We start from the raw sequence: 26,008 nt of genomic DNA on the forward strand, positions 1-26,008 counted from the left end.
GGATCAGTTGATGAGCTTTGCTATAATCTGGAGTTTAGCAAGCAAGAATGATGTTGACTCGTTCTTCCAGATTCAGTCAATTCCTCTCCTCAATGTAAAAGTCTCTCTGAACATACATAATGTACTCCTTGTTCTCTACAAATTATCTTTCATGTCTGTGGTAACCCAGGGCTTATTGGGTGAAAAAGTTAAATTGCATTTACTTACTGATGATCGAGCTGACTGAATAGCTTTTTTGTTCACTAGTACATTTTGGTAGCATGATCATCAGACTGAATTGCCATTTAATTTCACTTAATTCAATTTTTTTGTATTGCTGAACAAATCTGAGGTGTGGGCGATGGTTCAGAGGTCTGAAACCAGGCTAACATTTTGGAGTATTTTATTTAGTCAGCTGTTGTAGTCGTAAAGCTTAAATTGGTAAACTGAGAATGCTGAGAATTTTCTGCTAAGAAAAGTCATCCTCACTTTATTTTGCGATTTCCATTTCCCCTTTAAAAGTAACTATATGTTGAAGTTGTAACAATCTGTTTTCATTTCTAAAACTGTACTTTTATGTCCAAATAGATTTTAAAACAAGTTGTTTAACTTTTACTAAACTATCGGCTAACTAACACTACTGATTATAAGCATATTTTGTTATTTTTTGTTACTCATGTTGTTCTCATAAGTTTGGTCATTATTTTCTTTCTTTAGCAATTTCCTTTATCTCAGATATAAACTGACAGAGGCTACCTTAACAAACAAAGCTGTTGTTTCCAGTTACTCTGTGTGGAGTAATAGACAGTGGTTTGGGTGTTTGGGAAAAGATAGTCCTCATGTCGCCATCGTGTGGTTTGATTCAAAAGCCAAAGGATCATACCCTTTTTCCCACCTTTTTAGATCTGCCTTTCCTGGTGCTTCGTAATGTGCTCATTATGAATGTATTACTTTATCTTCTATTACTATTGTTGTTGATATTTCATTTTATTTATTCTTTATAAATATATATATTTCTTTTCCACTGTCATCTATTTATATACTTTCATAGACTAAGCTACTGGAGTTACCCTGCACTATACTCATTTTTAACAGTCTCTTTTGCACTATATTCACTTTTTTAATAGTCGTGTATCACAGCAGTTACCCTGCACTATATTCAGTTTTAACAGTTTTCTTCATCGCTTTGTATTTTTATATCTGGTATATTTTTTTGTACTTTGCACTACTAACTTTTTTACTGCCTTTTTACTAACATGTTTTGCACTATGGAACTGTGATGCTGGAAATTAGAATTTCCCTCGGGATCAATAAAGTTACTATCTATCTATCTATCTATCTATCTATCTATCTATCTATCTATCTATATATATATATATATATATATATATATATATATATATTATTATGCATTGACTGTCTATCTGTAAAGTATCCTTGGGTGACTTGAAAGGCGCTCACAAATAAAATGTTCTTATTCTTATTATTAAGAAACGATAGTAAACTTTGAACTTGCCGTGCATTCCCATCACCCAAGGGCACCACAAACATCCAGATGAAAATCTGCGTCGTATTTCCCTAAAATGAGTCAGTGAATGCCTCGTTTTGTAATTAATTATTTCCTACAACCTCTGAACGCAACGCGTGACTCCCAACTACTGATGGGAATTAAGGCTCTTTTAGTGAGCCAGATCATTTGGCTCAGCTCACCAAGAAGAGCCGGCTCTTTCGGTTCCCAAACGGCTCTTCGTTTTACCACTTCTGCCTGTTCATGATTCAGCCAAATTTAGCGCAGTTTTGATTTTTGATTCGTATGTTTGCACATATATCACTTAAATTATTCAATATAAGTGTACTAAACCCTATAATTTCCTGAATACCATAATTTTACATGCTGCTTCGTTTCCGACTGTCACTCATCTTGTCTGCTATTGGCGCACCACACCTCTCTCTCTTTCTCTCATCCTCTTCCTCCTGCTCTGTACCTGTAGACCGTCAGCACGCTGCGCATCCCCGCCCCTCCCTGCTTGATGGTATGATCCTTGTCTGTCATCACCTGATTGGTCGCACGGACGTCATTAACACAACATTCAGTCACAGTCAGTGCATGAAGTGCCCGTGGCGCGCGGAGAAGATCGTCCTATCATTCTGCCTTGAATTAATTAAAAAAAAAAACGTCTCTCAGGCGGGAGCCAGCTCTTATCGTTCACTTAAAGGGCGGCTGTTGCTCAGAGGGCAGAGCAGGTTTTCAACCAATCGGAAGGTCGGTGGTTTGATCCCAGGCTGTACCGGGTCACATGTCGATGTGTCCTTGAGCAAGACACTTAACCCCAAATTGCTCCTGAAGGCATAGCCATCGGTGTGTGAATGAGTATTTAGATTAGATCCTGATGGGCAAAGTCGGCACCTTAGTAGCCTCTGCCATCAGTGTATGAATGTGTGTGTGAATCGGTGAATACTGACATGTAGTGTAAAGCGCTCTGAGTGGTCGGAAGACTAGAAAAGCGCTATATAAATGCAAGTCCATTTACCATTTAAAAGAGCCGGCTCTTTGAACCGACTCGTTCGTGACCGACACATCACTACTCCCAACTTTGGTCACGCGGTCAATGACGTGAACAAACGTCAGCGTTAACAGAGGCAGATGTGTACAACACATGTAACATGTACCTCCTTTGAGCACTAGGACTTCATTCTCACCGTCATACTGTGAGTGAGTGGACCTAACCGAAGTGAAACCGAAGCACCGTCTTCTCTCGAGTCCCGCACAACGACAGGCTTTAGGATTAAACCGTTTTAACAACAAGGTGCCTCTATTGAAGCTAACAGTAGCTAGCTCAGCCAGTAGTGCTACAGTCTGACTTCCTGGTGTTGTTCGAGGTCATTCTCTCTAACGTCCATATAGCCAGCTGTTGTCAGGGAGCTAGTCATGAAGAGTCTTCCGTACTTCTGCCGGGGAGAGGTCGTCCGAGGCTTCGGGAGAGGAAGCAAAGAGCTGGGGATCCCCACAGGTGAGTTAATCTGTTTTAAGTAACGTTAGCTGAGCTGCTACGTAAGGTAACGTCAGGTCAGAGTGAAGCGGAGCGACGGTAGGTAGTTATGACACTGGCAGTCTGTTGTGGTCATGGTTACCTTAACGTCCGTCAGTCTGTGGTCATGGTTACCTTAACGTCCGCCCGGATGATTCGACTGATCAACTGATCATTCATGACCGTTAAAGAGACGTTTAGTTACCGGTTTAACGCTGAACAGCGTTGATGACGACACATTTTTACGCAACAATCGTTTTTTTTGTGACAGCAGCAGTGTTAGATGTGAGTTGAGTGACGGAACTTGACCGATGATAAAAAAACAACAACTCTTATTTACCGAAATTATAGCTTTTTCTGTTACTATATGGCTTGTTTCCAGAAATACGTAGTGACGTCATATCTAAATAAAAGTGAACGGACGCAAATGAGTATAGAATAAATGAAAATTGTCAAACCATATGGTAAGTTGCCAAATTGCCCTTTTTTGTAATTACTGTAAATCATATGGGGATTATAACACATTCTACTCACTTCATGAAGATCTCTTTTAAACAAAGAAAGGTTGCTTGATTTATCCCACAGCAGGGAACACACACATGCATTGAATATAAATAAAAAAATACATTTTTAAGCAAATAATAACAGCTTTTACAGAAGAGGTTTGTGTCTAACCACACAGAGCCTCTAAATAGTGAAAACATTTGCCAAATGTTCCCAGTGTGTTACCCACTGTAGCAAATTAATTTCTAACAATATGAAAAAAACATTTTGTGGATTAATTTCTCGCCTTTGTTATCTTAACAACCAGTTAAAATGTTTCTCTAAATAGATTTCTGTGGTTTCAAAATATCTCATCTGTTTTGAGGTGACATTGAACAAGACACTAACTTTTTCTTTCCTTCCTCTGACTCTTCCTCCCTCTCTCTCTCTCTCTCTCTCTCTCTCTCTCCCATCTCCAGCCAACTTCCCTGACTCAGTGGTGGAACATCTTCCAGCAGATATCGGCACAGGGATCTACTATGGCTGGGCCTGCGTCAGTAATGGGGATGTCTACAAGATGGTGATGAGCATTGGCTGGAACCCTTACTACAAAAACACCAAGAAGTCCATGGTCAGTACAAGAAAAGCAGCAAAGCAGCATTCACTGCAAAGGTGTTTTTACGCCGCGCTGTGTCAATCGTAGCGCATGCCAAAGCCTGGCAGTTCACAACAGGTATCGCTGAAGATCGCGAGCGACCGTGGAGCTCCGTGGCACGGCGCGTCCGGTGTGAACAGCTCAATTTGTTTATGTGGACGCCGAAAGGATGCGAGCAGCTCTTCTCCAAAAATCGCGGCGCTTCCGTTTCCAATGTGAACCCAGTGTTAGTCAGAAAGAAAGTGGCACATTGCAAATCTGTTTATAGATGTTAAATAGTCTTTGACAATCCAGGGTTTAAAGGCAGTGGTGGTACGGTTACACTGTGGGAATCAAATTTCCCAGTGTGACAAAACATATTTAAATTAAGAAAAAACTGCTCAATAAAATAAAATGCAACAAGATAAATGCAGTACACTACATTTGACACTCGCAGCACTCTTCTAAAGAATACATGTTTTGTTTTTTTATTCTAGGAGACCCATGTGATTCACACATTCAAAGAGGACTTTTATGGGGAGATTCTCAGTGTTGTCATGGTGGGCTACATCCGTCCAGAGAGAAGCTACAGCTCACTTGGTAAGACACCTCTCTCACTCTCACACACACTCTCACATGCTCCCATTTTGGTATGCCTGCACTCAAAGGTCTAAGATTTCCTATGCCTCCAGATTTGATGTCACTCGTTATTCTCTTTGCACCTGACTTATTATCTGCATGTCTTCATCTCTCTCTCTCTCTCGTTTCTTTTCCTAACAGAAGCGCTCATTGCAGCCATAAACAATGACATTGAGGAGGCCAAGGCCAAACTGGAGCTCCCAGAGCATCTCAAACTGAAAGAAGACAACTTCTTCACCAGTGCTCTCAGCTCGTCGCCGGCTCTGCCCCCCACCACCGCATCCACATCACAGACTATTATGAACGGTCACTGACAGCTGGCTGTGACTGTAGCACTTTGTGCACACACACACACACACACACACACACACACACACACACACACACACATATATCAGACAAACACAGATGTTTCAATATACACACAGGTGTATGCACTCATTAAAATGCACAGCCTCCTTGTGAGATCTCTTAGGCGTCGCCATGGCTGCACATAGACATAATCATATACAACCAATCTTCTTTTTATGGTATTTTTCTTTTATTTTCTCAATGTGTCTCAGCTGTTTAACTTCCTGTATCGGTTTCTTGAAGACAGCCAATCACTTAATAGATGTTTATTTGTATACAGTATATCCACTCCAGATTGACTCATCTAAGAACATACCTGTGTATGAATTTCTTTGGTTTCACTGGTCCTGCTGTATATTTTGAATCTTTAATGTGAGAAGGTACCGAAAATTCAAACTTTAGGATGAGGATGACCACAACATTTTCTAATACTTTAATATGTATATAACAAAAGACACAAATGGACCGTAAACTCAACTCTGTGAACACTATCTAGCCAAGGTCGAGAATTGTTTCTGTGTCAGGTGGTTAGAAAGAACGTTTGGGCATTATTATCTGTAAAAAAAAAACACTGGCCGCACCGTTAGATAACTTTATGCAACAATGTGGCTAAATACAAGGCATCTGTGTGAAGACGGGAGATTTGTTTGTGAATTATTTAAATTTTGTTTTTAAATTATTCTCGCTTTCCACTCATTTTCCTCTCGAGAAAATCTCTCTCTTCCAGTGCGACACAAACCCTGTACTGTTTTATTACTGCCCTAAAAAAAGAATGACCCTATTATATTGGCCTTTGATTCAGTGTTTATGACGCATTTTGCAGAAAAAAACTTAGAGAATGGTTATTTGTTAAATGAAATGTGTACAAAAACACATTTTAAGGGATAGGCTTTTGAAATAATTTCAACATATTCATCCTCTGGATTTGAGCGGTACTCTCTTGACACTAAATATCTTTCCATCATCAGCCGATAGAGAAATATAGATGATCCGAGGAACACTAAAGCTGAATAAGCACGTTTTTATGCACGTCGGTTACGTTTTGGCGTTTTTTTCCACTGCAGCTGGCTTGACGCTTTGACCTACGTTCTGTTTGTCTCTGTGGGTTTGTTATGGATAGTAAAACATTGATAGGTGATATGGGGTGAAGTATAAGGTCCACAGCTCCTGTACCCTGCTGATATTTACAAAGGGAAACAGTCTGAAGTGTGTGAACTCAAATCTACACTATTAATTTGTGAAAAACCCTACAATATGCATAATCTTAATATCTACATATAATAGTTTTATTTTTTTGTTTCATGAGGTCTTAAAATTTTATCAAAAATAATATTCAAAAAATTTTAGCGCTTTACAGGGTTTTAGGTCTGTGTGTGTGTGCCTTCACCTTTTTAGCTTTTACCAAGAAAAATGATACGAAACCTTCTAAAATACAACTACAAGCGTGTAAAGTTGTTTTGAACTTCTGTAAATAATTGTTTTAAATGAATGAAGTATGAGTCTAGCTATGTGATTTGGGATTTTAAGTCTGTATTGTATTTTAGTTTATTAAAGTGTTATTTAGGGAGTAAAAGATATGACTGCAATTTATGAATGTTGACACTATTCATGCAACAGTAGCAATGTTCATCTCCGGAGAAGAGCTTAGCAGGTACCTTCCTATTCTCAGTCTGGTAGTTTTTGTTTGTTTAGTTTCTTTACTGACCGGGAATGAAAGAATCAATACAGGAAGCAAATTCACTGCTGTAAAAAGCTTTCCTGTCATGTTGAATGCTGCATTATCTATTCATCCTCTAAAGCACTTAATGTACAAAAGGAATCTCACTGTAACTTTGAATGATGATGCTGCTTCTTCAAACCTGTAAAAGATTTCTAGAGGGGATATTTTCATAAAATTAACATTTTGGCCCCCCTGCATTGCTGCAGGAGGGTCAAATGTTTTCCAGGCTCATTTGTTACCCTTATTCTAGTTTACACAGGGACCAGGGTTACTGCATGTAGAGTTAACGGTTCAACACCTCTTTTATGTTTTCATTCTTGTTTTATCTGTAATTTAATCAAATAAATAGTTTTATCAAAATACATGTATTTGTCCATTTTGTTATTTCCACACATTAGGGTAAGATGCAATGGAAATATAATTTAGTCTTAATTCGTAAAGCATAAAAAACAGGATAAAATATGAAAAGATATTCACATGGCTGGTCTTTTTTAAGTTTTTGGCCGCCAAGGGATCTTTTTGGGACTCTGACATCATTGGATGAATTATTGTCCTAATATCAGTGTCAGAAAATATTCACACATAACATTACTTACTAATATTTCAATAATTTCTTTAAAAAATGTGTAATAAAATAGAAAAAAAATGTCAGCACTTACATTCTCCCCTGTTGTTTCCCCCTTAATACTAATGTACCATCAAATACCAAAAGTTAAGCAAATTCCTGTAAGATTGCTTTACATGTGCTCCTATATACATTATTAATTATATGCTTTCTTAAGGGTCGCATTTTCTGTAAATGTCATTTTTTTCAGCACAAGCAGAGAGGAAGTGGGTGTTAAGAATAAACCACATTTCCCTGTAATTTTTTCAAATTAGAACTGATAATGTATCTGGTAAGACTATAACAGGGCTGACACATAGAGACAGAAAACCATTCACACCTACAGGCAATTTAGAGTCAACAATTAACCTAAACTGCATGTCTTTGGACTGTGGGACGAAGACGGAGAAAACCCACGCCAACATGGGGAGAACATGTAAACTCCACACAGAAGGGCCGCAAGCCGGGTTTGAACCTGAGACCCTCTTGCTGTGGCACCTGGCAGTGGGTGGGATATATTAGACAGCAAGTGAACATTTTGAACTTTGAACTTTGTGTTGGAAGCAGAAAAAATGGGCGACTTTGACAAGGGCCAAATTGTGATGGCTAGACGACTGGGTCAGAGCATCGCCAAAACTGTATCTCTTGTGGGATGTTCCCGGTCTGCAGTGGTCAGGACCTACCAAAAGTGGTCCAAGAAAGGAAAACCGGTGAACCGACAACAGTCAGACCCAAGGCTCATTGATGCACGTGGGGAGCGAAGGCTGGCCCGTGTTGTCCAATCCAATAGAAGAGTTACTGTAGCTCAAATTGCTGAAAAAGTTAATGCTGGTTCCGATAGAAAGGTGTCAGAACACACAGTGCATCACAGTTTGTTGCGTATGGGGCTGCGTAGCCGCAGACCGGTCAGGGTGCCCATGCTGTCCTAATGTTATGGCCGATAGGTGTATACCACAAGCATGGAAATGTGATCTTATAACAACCCCTTGTGACACAGATGAGGAACCAGTTACAGCTCTTACAATGATATGTTTTCATCAAGAGTGCACACTCACAACATCCAACTTTATTATGAATAAATGATTCACAGCATATTTCACCTAAACCAAGTACAGAAAGATCCTAATTATTTACTTTTCACACTTTTCACAGAAAGAAAATCTTCCCACAAAATCACTTCTCCTGCACCTTTCTACAATATTTTGAACAGTAATCTGCACACATGCAGGTGCCAGCATTTCACTGTGGCCTAAACAAGATGCAACCACTGAGAAAAGATGTTCCTCTCTGTGTAAACTAACCTGAACAGATCCAAACAGTACCACACAGGGTTACACATCAGATTGTACTTCATTGCAAAGTTTGCTTTGAATTTGGACGTGACTCCAGCAGTGTGATACAAAGTCCAGTTTACAAATTAAACAAAGACAGTGTAACACAGAAAGTACTGACAGGAATGTTACAACAGAAACATATTATACAAATTAAACACATGATATAGAAACAGATGAAGCACATTAGCATTCTGTCCAAATGTGGAGTAAACTGGGTTGTTAAAAACAGACTAAAATTTGCAATTAAATGTCCTGAAATGTAGTCGTGATGTGTCACTGTGTTTTATAAAGTGTCGAACTCTAAAAATTTTAATTAATTAATGTATTATTGTGTAAGATTGTCTTTTCTCTAAGCAATATCAATGGACAATAACTACTACATCATTTCATGTTGTAAACAATAGGGGTAACAAAAATCATATGTTTTGTGATACTTAATCAATTCTCAAAAACTATACATTTTTAATTAATAGTTTATATGCAAAGATCAACTTAGTCAGTACTTTATTTAATTTGCAAAATATGCGCAATCTCAGTGTATGTGCTGTCTCATAGTGCTATGATGTTGGATGTTACAGGGACTGTGATAAATGCAGATCCCACTGTTTTGATTGCATAAAAAATGACCTTTTTTACTGAGATTTTATACATATGGTGGTGTGTTCTTTATACATGACAGTTTTCCTAAAATTAGATAAAAAATAAAATCGTAATATAATCGCCTTGCTTACAGCATCGCAATATATTGAATCGTAAACTCTATCATGATACATTTCGTATCACCAGATTCTTGCAAATACACAGCCCTAGTAAACATAGAATATTTTCTTCAAATGGAATTATTTATTCTAGAAAATGTAAACACACACGAACTATGAATATGATTGTCAGTACATTCACAATTTCCCCTGAGGTTTGTGACTCAAAAAATAAATCAAACTCTTCTTCCCAATCATAGGAATAGGTAATATCCATAATCCAACAGTAAACCAAAATTATTGATGTTGAGGACAGACCACTAGTAAGTCAACATCCAACTTGACCCAGCAGCCGTATCTGTCAGACGTCTCAGATGACGGTCACAATGAATTTCAGTTCATCATAAATATTATCATATTAATTGGTAACTGGCTGGTAAATGTCTCTGAAATGAGATGTCATTAAAAAACATTGCTGTGCGCTCGTCATCCTCCTTCACCAGCTGATTGTGCTAAGATGATCTGAAGAGATCCAACTTTTCTAAACAGAATTAAACAGACATCATGTATCTGAGGAACGGTGAGAAACTATTTTCACAACATTTTTAGACTTCAAAGAAGGAACGTCTACTTTTCTCCAGTAAGGTCATTTGTGCTTTTTCATCTGTACGAGTAGCTCTCATCATCGTACTCTAGCTCAATCTCATCTTCATCTTCATCCAAGAGTCCGTACTTGAACTTCCGATACACTGTCCCATCTTGTCCCATGTACACAATGTCCTCGTCTTCCTCATCATCCTCACATTCAACGATTCGGTCGCTGTACTCCCCAAATGCAGAGGTGGTGGGTTGTGAGGCAATGACTCCATTGGTGTCCAGTTTCTTGTAGCCTCCAGCTTTGGTTTTGGGTGCGATGGCAAGTGATCTCGATCGAGCATTGAGGAAGCGGAAGATTCCTCCGCCCACAGCGAGGATAAGTAGAACACAGGCAGTGACAAAGAGTTTGGCGGTTCTGCCTTGAGCCTCTGCCTCTAATTCCTCGGCTTCCTTCATCACAAAGTTGACACCCAGGATGCACTCCTCTGAGAAGGATACAGAGCACACCATTAGGTTACAAGCAGGACTCGAAGTGGGCCGGTACTCACCGGTATGCAATTTGGCATACCATGACTTTTTCTTGCGCACCGGCACTTCTCACAAGCTGCTGGTACTCTTTTCTGCCCTCTCCATATCAGGTTCTCTGGGAGATTCATAATCATTTGGCATCCCTAGTTCGTACAGCTAATATGAGACGCGGCAAAACGGTATAAAAACGAACCAATCAATGACATGTACAAACCGAACCGTGGGCTTGTTGAGCCATTGCACCACTATTAAATACAGGCCTGCTAATTATTTGATGAGCTGCCAGAGACATAGACGCAATTATCTGAACATAGGCCTACTTCACCATTAAAGAGACTGTTTGTAACTTCTTACACGTATAAATCATTGCGGGTCAAACTGAATCGTGGGCTTGTTGAACCGTTGCACCACTAGTATACATGTACATAAAAACAATGTGGAGAGCATCTGGACGAGCCGATGCACCGCACGGCATGGTGAGAACGAGGGTGCTGTAATTTGTAAAATAATTAGTGAACTGTTTGTCATAACTTTTTGTGAACAAATAATTAATGAAACATTATTTAAACGTTTTGTGAATCTGCTCTTTTGATTTACAGAATATGATTTTACAGGGCAAATATTTCCAGAAGAATTAAATATATGAAATGATGTGTAAATAATAGACCAAAAATAAATATTTAACTATAGCAAGTTTTCTTTTTAAGCTTTTTGTGCATTATCTACTCTATAGTAATAATAATGGTACAAAATCATGTAAAATTGCATAGTTTTAAGTCAAAAAACCTTCAGGGGAGGACCCCCAAACCCAACATCTCATAGTGTCTTTTATTCACTGTAGAAATTCAGAATGTAATATGTTGATACCTGCAGATTCACACACCAACATGTGAATAAGTGGAGTAATGGTACTTATTTTTTCCACTTCAAGCACTGGTTACAATATCAAATGTAATCTGCTTACTGGGTTTGTTTCTGATGTAACCTTGTATGTTTTAAGAGAGTCTTGTTTCAATGAAATACAGTCTTGTCTGTGATGGCCAGAGGCCAGGGAAGCTTGGGAAATTCCTTGTACTCGGAACATATTTTCCATCATTCAGAATAATGGAAACTCCTGTTTGGCAGGAAGATGATACTATACAGTGGGAAGGTTATCATCTAGATGAATTATACAGGGCCGCAACCATTACAAATTAAAGATGCCCTGAAAGAATGTGACTGATGATACAGCCTGTATCTGTGTGTTTTGTTGGAAGTCTGTGTTCTAGTGTGGGTTCTGGTTTACCTCGTGAGACTTTGCAGTCACAGCATTCCCTGGGTATTTGTTTACCATCGTGGCGTGTCTCATTTCCACAGCAGGACAAGCAGCGGCCATCATCAGACAGGATCTCGAATACGGGGCACACTGTGCAGTTCCACACACTGGGACCTCGGCAGTCCAGGCAGGACACGTCACATGCCTTACAGTTTGGCTCATCGTGTTCGGACTCAGAGACCTAAAGCAACAGAATAATTTGTTACGCAGCAGACTGAAAGTCACTTTCACACATAACTTGTTACACCGCAGGCTGAATGTCACTTTCACACATTTTATCTCCAATTACTGCTCCGTGACTTAAAGAGGAGCCTTGACAAACTGCAGCTATAGCTCTAATATGCTATTCATTTTTCATGGTGAAAGTGATAATTAGTTGAATATAAACTAAAACACTCTTTGTAAAGAAAGTCAGACACAAACTATGTCACCTGTGAAGCAGCGTAGAAGCCTACGAGACACTGGGACACACAGATGCCTCCCATAAACGTGTAGCCTTCATAACAGGACTGACAGGCCAGAGCGCCCTCATCTGGAACGACACAGAGATATCACACAAAAGGAAATACTGTCAAATGTCCTCACATGGCTGAACTGGAATTTCCAGATTAAAGCTTATCAAAATGTGCAGCAGAAGTGTGGCATAGCTTGGGGGGGGGGGACTGATAGAGAAGACATTCATTATGATAGTACTGTGGCTCACATTATACACTTATTTGAGAATATATGTAGAGTGAATATATGTGATCAAATATTTTATTCTGGGGTATCCTGGCAGGACACTGTGACCCAACAATTCATGCTCAACAATGTGAAATCCTAAAAAAACACATGGCAGAAATAAGTCATGACAGGCTTCCTTTACCGCTGCAGGTCTTGCAGGTGGGGTGACACTTGTGACAGGTCTTGGACCGGCTGTTTTGGTAGTAGCTTGGAGGGCAGCTCTGCAGGCATTTTCCCCACTGCATCAGGTAGACGTAACCCTCCCGACAGTTCAGACAGTTTCTGTTACCACGACCCCAGCACTGGCTACAAGAGGGGTCACATCGTTCGCAAAACATGGTGGTGGTGTTGCCAAAGTGACTGAAAAAGAGAGAGGATATCTGCTTAGTTTATGGTGTTCTTTGATGAAAACAAAGAGGAGACTTTGTGTGTATGTGTGTTCTTCCAACCTCTCTGAACAGGTTTCGACGCAGCTGCTTCCCTGCTTGAAAAATCCAGATTTACAGTCGACGCACTGCACGCTGTGACGACCGATACATGACTTACAGCTGAAGTGACAGCGCTCGCACACGCGTTCGTCCGTGCCCTCTGCATAGTAACCCACAGGACACTCCTGCATACATGTGTTGTCTGATGGACACAAAGTTACAATGTTAAGAAAGGAGAAGTTTCCTTCAGCTCGATAAGAAACATAACATTATCTATTGCGATAACGTACTCAGTAGGAAGTGTGGCGTGTTGCAGCTGAGGCAGTGGTCTTCGCCTGGCCCAGAACAGCGATGACAGAGTTTGTGACACTGTTGGCACTCCCCATTATGGTCCATGTATGAGCTCAGTAAGCACTCACTGAACCACACACAGTGTCCGCTGGCATCTTTACGCCTGTTGGTATCGCAGCTGAGGCAGGATGAGGGCTCATGGCCCGAGCAGGTCAGACATGACCTGTCACAGTCTAGGAACATGAAAAGCAACGAGACACAGTCAACTAAGAAATCCTGTAATGATGGAGTAGTATTTTTTATTTTATTTCATTTTGTGCGATTAAAATAAACTTCCACCTTCCCTACCTCTGCATTCATTTGTAGTCGCATCATAGTAAGTGCTGTTGGGACACTTGGCCAGACACTCTCCGTTGTAACGGACAGCTTTCCGGTTGCGACACACATCACAGTCATCAAAGCCCGGTCCGTCACAGGAGGCACAATCAGCATGGCAACGAACACACTCCTGTTGCTTCTCGCTGGCAAAGTAGCCAACGGGACAATCGTCCACACACTTATCCTGATGGAGGAAGTAGTACTGGGCACACTCTGGGAGGGAGAGAAAGAGAGTTATAAGAAGCGGAAGAAGTAGTGTTGTTTAAAAAAATATTAATATCTTAAACTGGACTTTCCCAATTACGGTTATAACCAATGATGAGTCATCCTAAAAATGTTTGACATTTCTTGGTGGAAACGGGGCTTAAGTATTAAAAGTAGCCTTTTATTTGGGCTTCAGTTTGTTTTTAAAATTTCCAAATATTTCACTCATGTAGCTCAATCACATGTTGGAAATTCCAAAATGAAGGCAACTCCGAACTCTTTGTGTGTACACTGGACTTTTTCTAATCTCTTCTTCATCCCCTCAGGTAGCATGTTTTGGTGTGCGATCACAGGGAGGACATGCAAACTCCATAGAGAAAGACCCGGACCGGACAGGATCGAACCTTCTTGCTGTGAGGCGACAGTGCTAACCACTGCACCAACGTGCCCATGATGATAACCATACAACTACCACTGAAGAAAACCGATACATTTACATAAAGCATCGTCATGTCATTTCTTTAAGACCCATCATTTTCTCTGGTAGTTTAGTACTAAGATGTACAGTTTATTGTGAATTTCAGTCAAAGATGTACAACATGTCTGTCTAAAGTGGATACATTTTGTATATATTACTCAAAGAAATGTTGGTTTGATCCGTTTTATCTTTCCCCAACTCATCGTCTCTCTAATGTCTCCTGTATTCCTCCCTCCATCCTTCCTGATTTCCCTCTGGTCCTCACTTCCTTTACTTTTAGGCTTCATGGCTCAACTATTTGTAGTCCAGTGAGCAGAGAAGAAGAGGCTCTCTGCATCTCTATTTATCTTCAGCTACTTCAACACTAAACCAAGTCACCTTTCAAAACAACCCCTCTCTTCAATCCTCCTCTCTACATCTTCCATTTCCCTACCCAGCGTACTTACTCTTACACAGGCCGTCTTCATTGCACTCTCTACACTGAGCTGGACAGCGACGGCATTCTGTCCCGGTGGCGTAGTAGCCCGCTGGACAGTGAGACCTGCAGGAGTGGTCCAGCAGCAGGTACTGTTTCTCACAGCTCAGACAGTGAGAGGAATTCCCCTGGCAGGATGCACACTCTGGGGCACACGGATGGCACAAGCCTTCTTCAGGAAATCCTCTGGGAAAGAGGTAGAGAATGAGGCATCATTGATGTATTATTATGGTGCGTGTTCATGTGCAAATTTAGAAATGAGAAAACAGGACAAGCACCTCTGACACTCCACCACACACACTCCATTGTGGAGGTAAAGCCCACTGCGACAGCGCTGGCACGACTGGGCGTCCTTGCACGTGTCACACCCTTTGGAGCAGTCTTCACACTGGCTGGAAGCCTTGTTGGCAAATGAACCAGATGGACAAAGGTGTGTGCAGGTCTGTCGGGCCGTCAAGAAATGATCTGAAGACAGAGAGACAACAACAGGTTGTTTAAATTTAAGATAGTCTTTATCATCCTGTCTCACACTGCCTGCTAAAGAAGAAACATGTATAGCAAGTTTGCCTAAAACATCAACAAGACAAGCCAACTAAACATTTTAGTAGTTTCAGTCTAATGTGGCATACAGACAGTAAATGTTTACCAGCATAGCAGCTGTTGCAGTCATCCTTTCCTGCATCAGAGCAAGTCTTACAGGAGGAGTGGCACAGCTCACATTCACCCTGACCTGGTGGTAAACAGGACAAAATATGTAGACATGAATGACACAGACGAGAGGAAGAAATGAGGGGACTCCTCCTCCATAGGATGAAAAGGACTAAAGGATGTGTTATTGAGTATATTACACTGCATGCTTCAGTAGTTGACAGCTTTTGGGTTTGATGTTAAAGTGAAGGAAGTTGTAGAAAGTCAGCATCACATTTTACAAGTACAAGTAGAGACAAATCGGTTATGTTGACACCATTTTGTACCGAGATAAAATGAACATTTGCCGTACTGTTTGTGAAGTGTGTCTCAGAGCAGAGCTGTCTGCCCTTTAAACACTCCCCGTTCTTCAGCATAAAATCTTCCTCGCAGGTGTCACAGTCGTCATATCTTGGCCCTCCGCAGGTACGACAGGCGCGGTGACACGGCTCACAGTCCTGGCTCTCCTCATCCTCAAAGAAACCTTCCTGACAGTGATCCACACACTTGTCATCTGGACACACAAATACACATTTTTACTTCCTCTAAATATCATTAGAAAAGAAGAAGAAAGAAAAGTCCTTTTAATGAAAGAAATAATTTGTCATCCGACACTTTTCTACTTGGATGCTTGTGATCATAGAGGCCAACAGAGGAGATCTTTTACTGTGATGTGTACATTTATTTAAGGGTGATTTCACAAGCCAACATTTAGTTTGTTTTAAACAAACTCTGGTGCGGTTCGTTTGTGAACGCAGTAATCGTACTCTGGTGTGGAGCAAAACAACCGGTCCGTGACCGCTTGCGAGAGGTGGTCTCGTTTCTAAACGTAGACTGCCTGTGTGGGCAATTGTTGAGATGGATACAGGTAAACAACAGGATAACATGAGTGGGAGAGGACTGACCTGGACTTCTGCATAAGTCCAATGTTTGCTTGACATCTGGGCCGAAGAGAACATACAGAATGTGCTGAATAAAGTCCACAAAAATAGTGATGTTTATGAAGTAATTCGAGGAAAACTGGAGGAGAGGAGATTCGTGTACACACAGTAGATCAATGTCATGTCAAAGTAAAAACACTTCAACAGCAATATATCAAAGTCTGCGACTCCCTGTATTGAAGTGGCAGCTCTTGAGACAAAAAAAGATACATTTGCTCCTTCGTACACGCCCCTCAGCAAATATTTTTTTTATTTGTTCGTGTTTAATTTGTGCACTGTGAAACCGAACCAGACTAAATTTCAATTTCACTCCTATTCGGACAAGCCAAACGGACTATGGCTTGTGAAAGCGCCCTTAAAACATTTTTAAAAATATCAAAATCAGATGTGGAGTCCCCAGAAATGTTTCCAGCTGATATTCACACCATCACTCAAAATTATAAATTGTTCATATGTTACCAAAGACGTAGAATCCCTCTTCACACCAGTAGCACTGGGACGGGTCACAGATTACACATTGTTTGTCTTCACACGGAGCACACACCATGGTGTCGTTCGCACTGTAGGTCCGATCTGGACACGACTGATGACAGTCTGAGCCTAACCTGAAAGACAGATAGTATCAATATGAGGACATATGAATATGGGGGTGCAATTCAATGAAACGCAACCCAAAGAGACTTACTGGTAGTAACCATCTTCACATTTGAGGCAAACCGTTTCCTGCTCCTGACCTCCTGAGTCCTCTGTGGTGAAGAACAGAAATTAAACAAATCATTAACAGCAGTTCAGGCATATTGGGATTTCTTAGTGAAATAGCGGTTTGCAATTTCAAGGCAAGACAAAAGAGAGCCTTTATTGGATCAGCCTTAATATCAGTTGTTGCAGCTTCCGTTCAAATTAGTGCTGGACCGATTTTGATTTTTACTTTTGGTTTTCGGATATTCGTTTTTTATTGTTAACCCCTCGGGAATACAAACCTTTTGGAAAATACTTCTTATTCAATAACAAATAACAATACAAACAATACTGTAAAATAACAGAATCATCAAAAATGAACACATTTAATTAAACCGAAAGACGTATTGCAGCGCTATGCCGTCTGTCTCAGCTAAAAAAAAGAAATGTCTGGCGGAGTCCTTCCAGGGTTGGAAATTAGCACCAGCCAAATGCTGGTAAAATATGCAAGTGGCTACTAGATTTGCTTCACTCACCAGCCAAAAAAACAGTGGTCATCTACTGAGTGGCTGGTAGATTTTGGAGACCACCAGCCACAGCGGCAGGTGGACAAAAAAGTTAATTTCCAACCCTGCCTTCTTCCATGTCATAGAGACGAGCCAAGAGCTCTAATTGCTGCCTCGCCGTTGTCTATGTCCGAGCGAAACCCATTGAGGCTTGGACCGAAAGGGCAGAGAGGAGGCCTCCGCAGGCGGCATTACGCAGAGGCTAAATGGGATCGATGGAGAAAGCAGCAAAACGCTGCCGTTTAGGGGAAGAGGGCCCACAAACGTGACTTTGTGGTACATCTACACTCTCACACACAGAGGGATGAAGAGATGAGACGCTTAGTACGGACAGAGCAGCCTCGAGCCTCAGCTCCTCAACTCCCTGAAGCTTTGAATATTCGCTGATGATTATTACCGAAGCTCGGCAGCCCAAACAAATGGTATTCGTGAATCGTGACAGTCCTCGTTCAAATCACATTTGATGTATTAGTTTTACCCTTTTTGCACTGACGTCTCTCTCCACACTGAAAAAGGGAAAATAACAAACTAATATAAAGATAATATTACGGTGGTGGTAAGTGTTAGTGGGAAAATACCTCATCTCATCTCTCTGCACCTAAGGGCAGCACCGTCATTTTTCTAAACCCACCAGCAGGAGGCACTCGGACAACACACAATACATGTGTTGAGTTGCTGTATAACTGAAAAGCACTCACAGATCAATCAGCTGAGTGTGATTAATGTAGAACCAACTAGTGTTAAATGTGATGCCCTAAAACAAATGTAAAAATCAAAGAGTCTAACAGACATTACTGATGTGAACTGAAATGTCTGTAGTATCTCTTTCTTCAAGAAGTCAGAAGCCAGATGCTGCTGCTCTTGTCTTTGTGTGTGTGTGTGTGTAGTTTGCACTGCAGGTGTACTTTTGCTGAACGACACAAAAACAAGCATAATGTGAGTGACAGGTTATGTAAAACACTTGCATATTTGCTGTTAATGTGTTTTTTTTTTGTTATTGTTGACTAAGGGAACCTATGCAGAGGATATTAAGTAATTCAGGTGTGTGTGAGAGGTTTTTCCAAAGGAGAAAGTTCATTTTCCCTCCAAACTAATTCATTCCTGCTGTCAATCAAAACCATCCGACTGGTAACTGAGGAAGAGCCACGCTGTCATCCCTTTGTCCTTGGAGATGTTTTGACATCGTTGGACTGAGGGAGCGAGAACAGGGGGGAAGAGAAAGAAAAGATCAGGCAGGAAGCAGAAAGAGAGAGAGAGAGAGAGATAGGAGGGAGAGAACGAGATGGAAATAACTACTAAAAAAGCCCCTTCTGCAGACTTTCCCCAGGGACGTTCATCCTCTCCAGAAAAGCCTCCATCGACCCCCACACCCCATTCCTCTCTCCGTCTTCCTCCAGCACCCACAACTTAACACTGCACTGGTTTGCACTTCAATGCAGTCGACAAGCCACTACCTGTGAAAGCCATTACTCATACAGAGAGAGACTGGGACAAAGGAAAGGTGGGAGGAGGGACAGAGGAGCCGGAAATCATGCCTCCAGGCGGTGTCTATGTGAAGAGAGAAAATAGCTCCTGCATAAATATTAACTGTGAACGCCAGGGGAGGAGGAATTTCATCAGAATTTAAACTGGCACACACATCCTCGAGTATGCACTTGTGGAATGTGCAAGCACTCATACACACACATGTACCGTCTACATGCACTCACAAGATACATATTACACTTAAACACAGTCACACATTAAAGTGATTAGCACTTAGTAAGAAGAGGTGGTACAAAGTCAGGGGTGGGGATGGATGAATTCACTTTTACAATCACCTTATCACAAAGTGTTTGAAAAGTGGATTGCTGATACAAAAACAGAATAGATGTGTGAATATAATTAAGTAAAACATTCAAGAGGAACACAGCTGAGAACTGGAGGTGAGATGAACTTTAACGTCCAACAGCCTCTGAGCAGCTCCACAGTAAAGGAGCTGTAGGAAGTCTGATATGACTACTAAAGATCAATAGTAGTTAATATTGAAACAAAGTAAACGAATCATAATGCATTGCACAGCATGTGTTGATGTTGTAAGCAAAGGAATGAAGAAAAAGTAAGGACACAGACACCCAGGGAGGAGGATTGGTGAAGTTCAGAGGAAAAGAGCACACAGACTGATTAGAGATGTGTCAGCAGCGGAGGAAGCCATGGAGCCGTGTGCCAAGGAGGGCAGAGATAATGAAGGCTTCTTATCCCAGGTAAAAAGACAACTGGTGATTTCGCCAGTCTGAGAGAACTCCTATCATCGGGCTACACAAGACACATGCATCACTGCCATTCCCTAAATTACACAGAGTCGAGTCATGTCTACATATATAGCCCAATATCACAAATACTGCATGCCTCAGGGGGCTTTGCAATCTGTACAGCATACCAGCCTGTTCTCACTCAGGGCGTCAAATACCAACGCTTTGTCATGGCCGTCTGCATTTGATACCAACGCACAAGGCACCCTTTAGCCAACAAACTCATGGTTTTCATTCAGGAGACTGCCGTTTGTGTCCCGTTACAATCAGCTGTTCGTTCGTGTCCCGTGTTCACAACGTTCAGTCTCATTTTCACTGTACAAACATAGTACTTTTAAATTCAACCATGCATTTCTTTCCTAGACCTAACTATAGTGGTTTTGTTGCCTAAACAGATCACTTTTGTTATGATTTGACGCTATATAAAAATAGAAATAAAAATACACAGGGCTTTTATCCAGGAGTCCCGTACGTTACCTTTCACTTTCACGTTACAATCAGCTGTTCGTTTGTGTCCTGTGTTCACAACGTCAAGTCACATTTTCACTGAACAAATGTAGTAATTTTAAGCCCAACCATGTTGTTTTTTTCCTAAACTTAAATCCAAGCAAGTGTTTTTGTTTAATTCCCAACATTAAAAGGGACTATTTGTAACTTTCAGAAATGCTTATTAACAGCGACACCTGTGGCCGTGAAATCCACGAAAGTCAGCATCGGGCTCGCGCTTGCTCGCTCTAAATAGAAATGAACGAGCATCGCTCAAAACAGTGAGGCGACACACGTCAGCTAAAACCACAATATCACTCTATATTTCAGCTGCTTGGCAGTAATGTTAGCTGACCAGACGAAGGTCTCTCCGTGAACATGATTTAGATCTGATCCTAGTGTTGGCTTTTCCTGCCTCAGTGCAGGCTGAGGCAGCGGGGCTCTGCAGCGTGTCTCCCTGCTCTCTCCGCCCGCAGCCGGAGAGAGCAGGGAGACACCAGCACCCGGTCGGTAACGAGACAACAATGTACCTCGTTGCAGAGCTCCGTCACTTCACAAGACACGGGAAACCTCTGTTGGTCTGGAGGAGCTGCAGCATTTATTTCTGCACAAACGTCCACTGTACATTCACTAGATATTCTCAGAGCTAAACTAACTCTTCTGCAGTGTGGAGTGAGCGCGCGTTCACGTCTAGAGGTGGAGCGAGCTGAGCGAGAACACGCGCTCTGTCTGAGTGAAGGCGAGCAGGCAGAGGAGCGGAGACGCCGGCCACACGCGAGTGCGCATGTGTCCCGACCCGGTACATTTATAAGCTTAAAAAGTTACAAAAAGTCCCTTTAAGCGCGTGTTAATGGCAACCGAAAAGTGACGCAGAGTGGTCTGACAAAGCGTCAGTATGTGACGAGTTGGGATGAGAACGTGTTGCACATACCACATCCTCTGTCCTTAGACCCTCGATTTGGAAAAAGGAAAAAAAATCCTTTAACGTGAAAAAAAGACAGATTCAAAACATGACTGATCCAGTTATAAAATATTTTTGAACCTTTATTCCATGATTACAGAATATGGTATGCAAAGAGGATTAATGGGTATAAAGCCGATGACGATATAAAAAGAAGCAGTGAAGTAATTTGATGGGGGAGATGGGACTAAGGAGGGGCTGCTGCATCTTATCACACACTGTCAGGCTGGCGAGCTCATTGATAGTTCTCACAAAACAGCTCACTACAAACACACACACACACACACACACACACACACACACACACACACAGCTCATTTACTAATTTGTAAGCTTAATCTTAAATGTATAGTTCACCCAAAATGAAACTAAAACCTCAAACCTCAAGTGCAAATGTTTGGTTCAAAACACATGCAGAGTTTTTGTGTTGATTTGTTGCCTTTTTGGAGCCGATGCAATGTTTTCATAAGCATGCCTAAAAAGATAACATTTTGGGGTGAACTTTAATACGTAATACTGCATGTCTTAATCTTAATTTTGATTTAAGAATTACACTCAAATTCCTAACCCCAAGAAGTCCCAAACATGTCTTCACATTACTGTAAAGCTTAGAAATGCCGAATGAGGACATAGTGTAAGCATGCACACACACATTAGGTGCCAGACAGTACACGCTCTGTTTCATCTTCACTTTAGCCCGTAGCATCGCGTCACACAGGGCCAATCATCTCCAATCTCTAATCTGCTGACTGACTTGTTTAGCTGGCAGAATAGTGATTACTAAAGAGCGGGTGGGTGGCAGGGAGGCGGTGGTGGTGGTGGGGGGATGGGTGAGAGTGAAGAAAGATATTCCACCCAGAATGAATAATGACATAATAACAGCCCGTCTCCACCTCAGACTGGTTCAGCACAACAACAACTTTCTATGGTATGTGGGTAACTGTTTCTGGGAGAAGGAAGCACTGTCGTCTTTATGTGGCTTGTGCTGACGGGGTGAGGTGTACGAGCACAAGGAATGACATTTATACTGATATTATATACTGTACAGTTTCACATTTCACAATGTGGAATAAAAACAACAGATCTTGTTCAAAACACCATTCAGAACAAAAAGAGCCCTTCAGTGTCTTGTTTTGCTGTATACAAAGGCATGTTGATTTTTGATATTCACTAACGGTATAGAGGGCACCGGCAATGGAAGGACAAATAATTACTGGCAGCTTTGATCCAGGAGTGGTAAATATATATTGTTTAACCCTTTGTGGGAGAGATAACATCTGCCTCTGACATAAATTAGGTGTGCGTTCCAATAGCCATACTACCATAGTATGCCAGAAAAAATGTTCAGTATGTCCCAATACATAGTATGTCAAATGCAGTATGCCAAATATACCAGGATGTCCTACTACATCCGGTCGTATTTTGCAGTATGCAAGCCAGCATGCTATTCTGGCTATTCTGACCAGTTCCTTGTAGAGAAGATAATCAACATCAGTCCTGCAAAAAGTGAGAATCATTAGATCTTCTAATGGTATCTGATAATTCAGGAAATCTACAGCTAGTTAAAGCTTCAATAGGCAGAACGTTTTTGGCATAATTTGGCAAAAACTGATGGATGATTACATTTATATCATCCATCCATTATCTGTAACTGCTTATCCTATTCAGGGGCTGGAGCTGGTCCCCGCTGACATTGGGCAAAGGCCGGGTACACCCTGGACAGGTCTCCAGACTATCACAGGGCTGACACATAGAGACAGACAACCATTCACACTCACCTTGACACCTACGGGCAATTGACCTAACCTGCATGTCTTTGGACTGTGGGAGGAAGCAGGAGAACCCAGAGAAAACCCACACTAACACGGGGAGAACATGCAAACTCCACACAGAAGGGCCCCAAGCCAGATTTCAACCTGCGACCCTCTTGCATCGTGCAGCCCCACAATTATATCAACTCACAAAAAATAACTAAATGATCTGACAATTTTTTTACTGGGCTCTATAGGAAAGAGGTGCGCTCGGACGGAAATGGTGACAGACGTGCCATGGGAAATTCAAAATAAAGGCGTCTCTAAAGGATGACGATATTGGAACATTGATTCGATATATCGATGCAGATCGATGCATCATTACACCCCTAGTGTGCCATGTAGCTGCAGCATGTAGCTGCTGCTGAAGCTATAGTGCACTTAGTTTTGTTTCTATGCTTTGATCGATGAAGACGGTGAAAGAGGCAGGAAGAGAGAAAAAGATGTGGTCTACTTACTGCGTTCACATTGTTTGCAGCCCTCGTCACAGGAGACACAGTCCTCTTTCTCTGAATCTGCAATCTCACCTGATGAAAACAGCAGATCAAATAGTGGATTAAAATACATAACACATAAGAAATTTCTGAAATAACATATGTCCATTTTGTGAAAAGTATTTGAGTTGATGTTAATTGCTCAATACTGGATGACAGTTGTTTGAAGTAAGGTTTGGTAGGGTAGAAAAAAAAACCTTTCAAGTCTGAACATTTCTTTCTTTGTCACATCAAATGACTCACAGATGTTTTGAGTGGAGTGCAGTATATCTTACAGACATGACAATCAAATTACTACCTGTCTCATAAATTACCATTGTGATGTTATTTTTTTGTCATCAGTCAATAACACGCTGCCAGTTTAACGGTGCTTGGGCTTATTTTAGAATGACACTATTTGCCAACTTTTACATTCATGCTTCATTTTGTGATGTTTATATGCTGAACTTAATTTATGTCACGTCAATCAAAGCGGTGCCATCGCTCTGCCTCCGATACCAAGGAAGAGAAAAACTGCCAAATTAATAGCAATAGATATGTGTCGCCTCCTCCAGAGTTCAGCTGTCTGTGAGGCCTGTTGAGACCCGCCTGCTACATAAGATAAGACTTTCGTCTCATCCTCCCACTCATACATATACACATACAAACAAACTTTCATCATTACCCTTCACCTCCGTCTCACATTCAATGTCATGAAGTTGTAACTCCCCACCTCCACCTCTCCTCCTTATCTGAAATATCTCAAAAAACATCTCACTCAAGGCATTTCAGCTCTTTCTTAATCCTCCTTTGGCTGGCATTCACATTTGATAGGATGAGATAAAGTGTGATGTGTTCATCTTTCACTATCTCCCTGAAGGTATTAAATAAATTCCGCAAATGTTATTTAGTTGAATACATTGAACACGAAGTAGAAGCAAGAATACATCGGCACCGACTGTATTTGTCTGGAGGGGCATTTTAAATTCTTTCTTTGTGTGTTTATGCATTGATGAATAGTGTTTCATTCGTCTTCTGATACAATGCAGATTCCTTCATTGCTATACATTTAAATGATCTAAATCACCTCATGGACACATTTTATTTTATTCCAATTTAAATATTTATATATATATATGTTCTGTGTGTGTGTGTGTAGCTTGAAAGGGCTACAACATATACTTCATTGTGCAACCCTGTGTTGTAAACTGACAAACCAATAAACCTTATGAATTATCAGTTATCTTCAGGAGCTTAAAATTCCTCCTCTGAACTGCACGTTTTTCACACGTGACACTGAAATCCAAACACTTTTAGTACCACAGTTTACTAGTTCAAAGAAGCCAATAGTTTCCTATTCTTTGGTCAATATATGCATATAATTATATACTATATGCAGTTGTGGCTTGGAGCCCTGGGTGTTGGCATATTTTCTTTTGGCATATTTTGTATTTGAGTTTTAATAGTTGCTTTAAAAATGAGGTCACTGTGCTACATGTGTGTTCCCTGAGGTGACGTTTGCCAAATTCAGCAGCGCAGCTCTGTGACCGTGGTGCTGAGCAACAGCAGCAGCTTTCATTAAATCCTCCCCAATTCTTCATTTATTCAACAATAGTGAGATGTAGATGGGATTTTTTTCATTCATGCTTATTTTTTGTCAAGAAACATTATTCAAAAGTGGTGACCCACCTATTCAGCATTTCTATTAACAAAGAGTGATTTTTATAGTGACATTAGTAAATGAGCACTTTTCTGAGTACTTTGTGGCTCTATCAGCTTCTCTCACCCGCACTGCACTCCAACGGGTCGCAATGGCCGTTTCTGAGCTTGTGTCCTGGGCTGCAGTGGAGGCAGTGGACTGCTGATGAACAGATGATGCAGTCTGAAGGACAGCGTTCACACCGTCTCCTTGAAGAGTGGAAGAACTCCCCTGGACAGACGTCCCGACACTGACTCTGATAGAGGTACCTGGACCCCCCAAACTTATCTAGAGGGAGTAAGAAAAGAAAATGTTGTAAAGGGACAAGGACTCTGGAAAGTAAAGAACAAAGAGAGCTAATGCACAAAACAGGTATGCAGACAGAAAGTCATAAACATGTACACAAATTATTTTCACTAATTCATTATATATGAACATTGAATAGTAACATAGTTACAGCAGACAAAACATTTTTACTGCAGGTCTGAGCAGTTATTAGAAAGCCTCGATACGGATGTTTTGGTCTA

The 26,008-nt window shown here is 41.0% G+C and overlaps 2 protein-coding genes across 2 annotated transcripts in view; one reads left to right on the forward strand and one right to left on the reverse strand.

The window, feature by feature from the left end:
• The first annotated feature begins 2,601 nt into the window (after positions 1-2,601).
• Positions 2,602-7,197, forward strand: rfk (riboflavin kinase). Its single transcript, XM_074637844.1, has 4 exons — positions 2,602-2,990; positions 3,971-4,122; positions 4,623-4,725; positions 4,906-7,197. The coding sequence occupies exons 1-4, from the start codon at positions 2,909-2,911 to the stop codon at positions 5,076-5,078; spliced, it is 510 nt and encodes a 169-aa protein (XP_074493945.1). The 5' UTR covers positions 2,602-2,908; the 3' UTR covers positions 5,079-7,197.
• A 2,792-nt stretch (positions 7,198-9,989) lies between these two features.
• Positions 9,990-26,008, reverse strand: part of pcsk5b (proprotein convertase subtilisin/kexin type 5b) — a 92,054-nt gene continuing 76,035 nt past the window's right edge. Inside the window, exons 23-37 of the mRNA XM_074637843.1 lie at positions 25,569-25,769; positions 23,768-23,836; positions 17,202-17,262; positions 16,976-17,121; positions 15,889-16,089; positions 15,535-15,618; positions 15,167-15,353; positions 14,860-15,074; positions 13,702-13,944; positions 13,353-13,586; positions 13,084-13,264; positions 12,777-12,994; positions 12,343-12,443; positions 11,882-12,092; positions 9,990-10,553 (exon numbers count right to left, since the gene is read on the reverse strand). Of these exons, the coding sequence (XP_074493944.1) occupies positions 10,132-10,553; positions 11,882-12,092; positions 12,343-12,443; positions 12,777-12,994; positions 13,084-13,264; positions 13,353-13,586; positions 13,702-13,944; positions 14,860-15,074; positions 15,167-15,353; positions 15,535-15,618; positions 15,889-16,089; positions 16,976-17,121; positions 17,202-17,262; positions 23,768-23,836; positions 25,569-25,769 (2,774 nt within the window). The 3' untranslated portion in view covers positions 9,990-10,131. The remainder of the gene's footprint in view (positions 10,554-11,881; positions 12,093-12,342; positions 12,444-12,776; positions 12,995-13,083; positions 13,265-13,352; positions 13,587-13,701; positions 13,945-14,859; positions 15,075-15,166; positions 15,354-15,534; positions 15,619-15,888; positions 16,090-16,975; positions 17,122-17,201; positions 17,263-23,767; positions 23,837-25,568; positions 25,770-26,008) is intronic.

This window comes from Sebastes fasciatus, chromosome 6 (assembly GCF_043250625.1).
Source record: "Sebastes fasciatus isolate fSebFas1 chromosome 6, fSebFas1.pri, whole genome shotgun sequence".
Lineage (NCBI taxonomy): Eukaryota > Metazoa > Chordata > Actinopteri > Perciformes > Sebastidae > Sebastes > Sebastes fasciatus.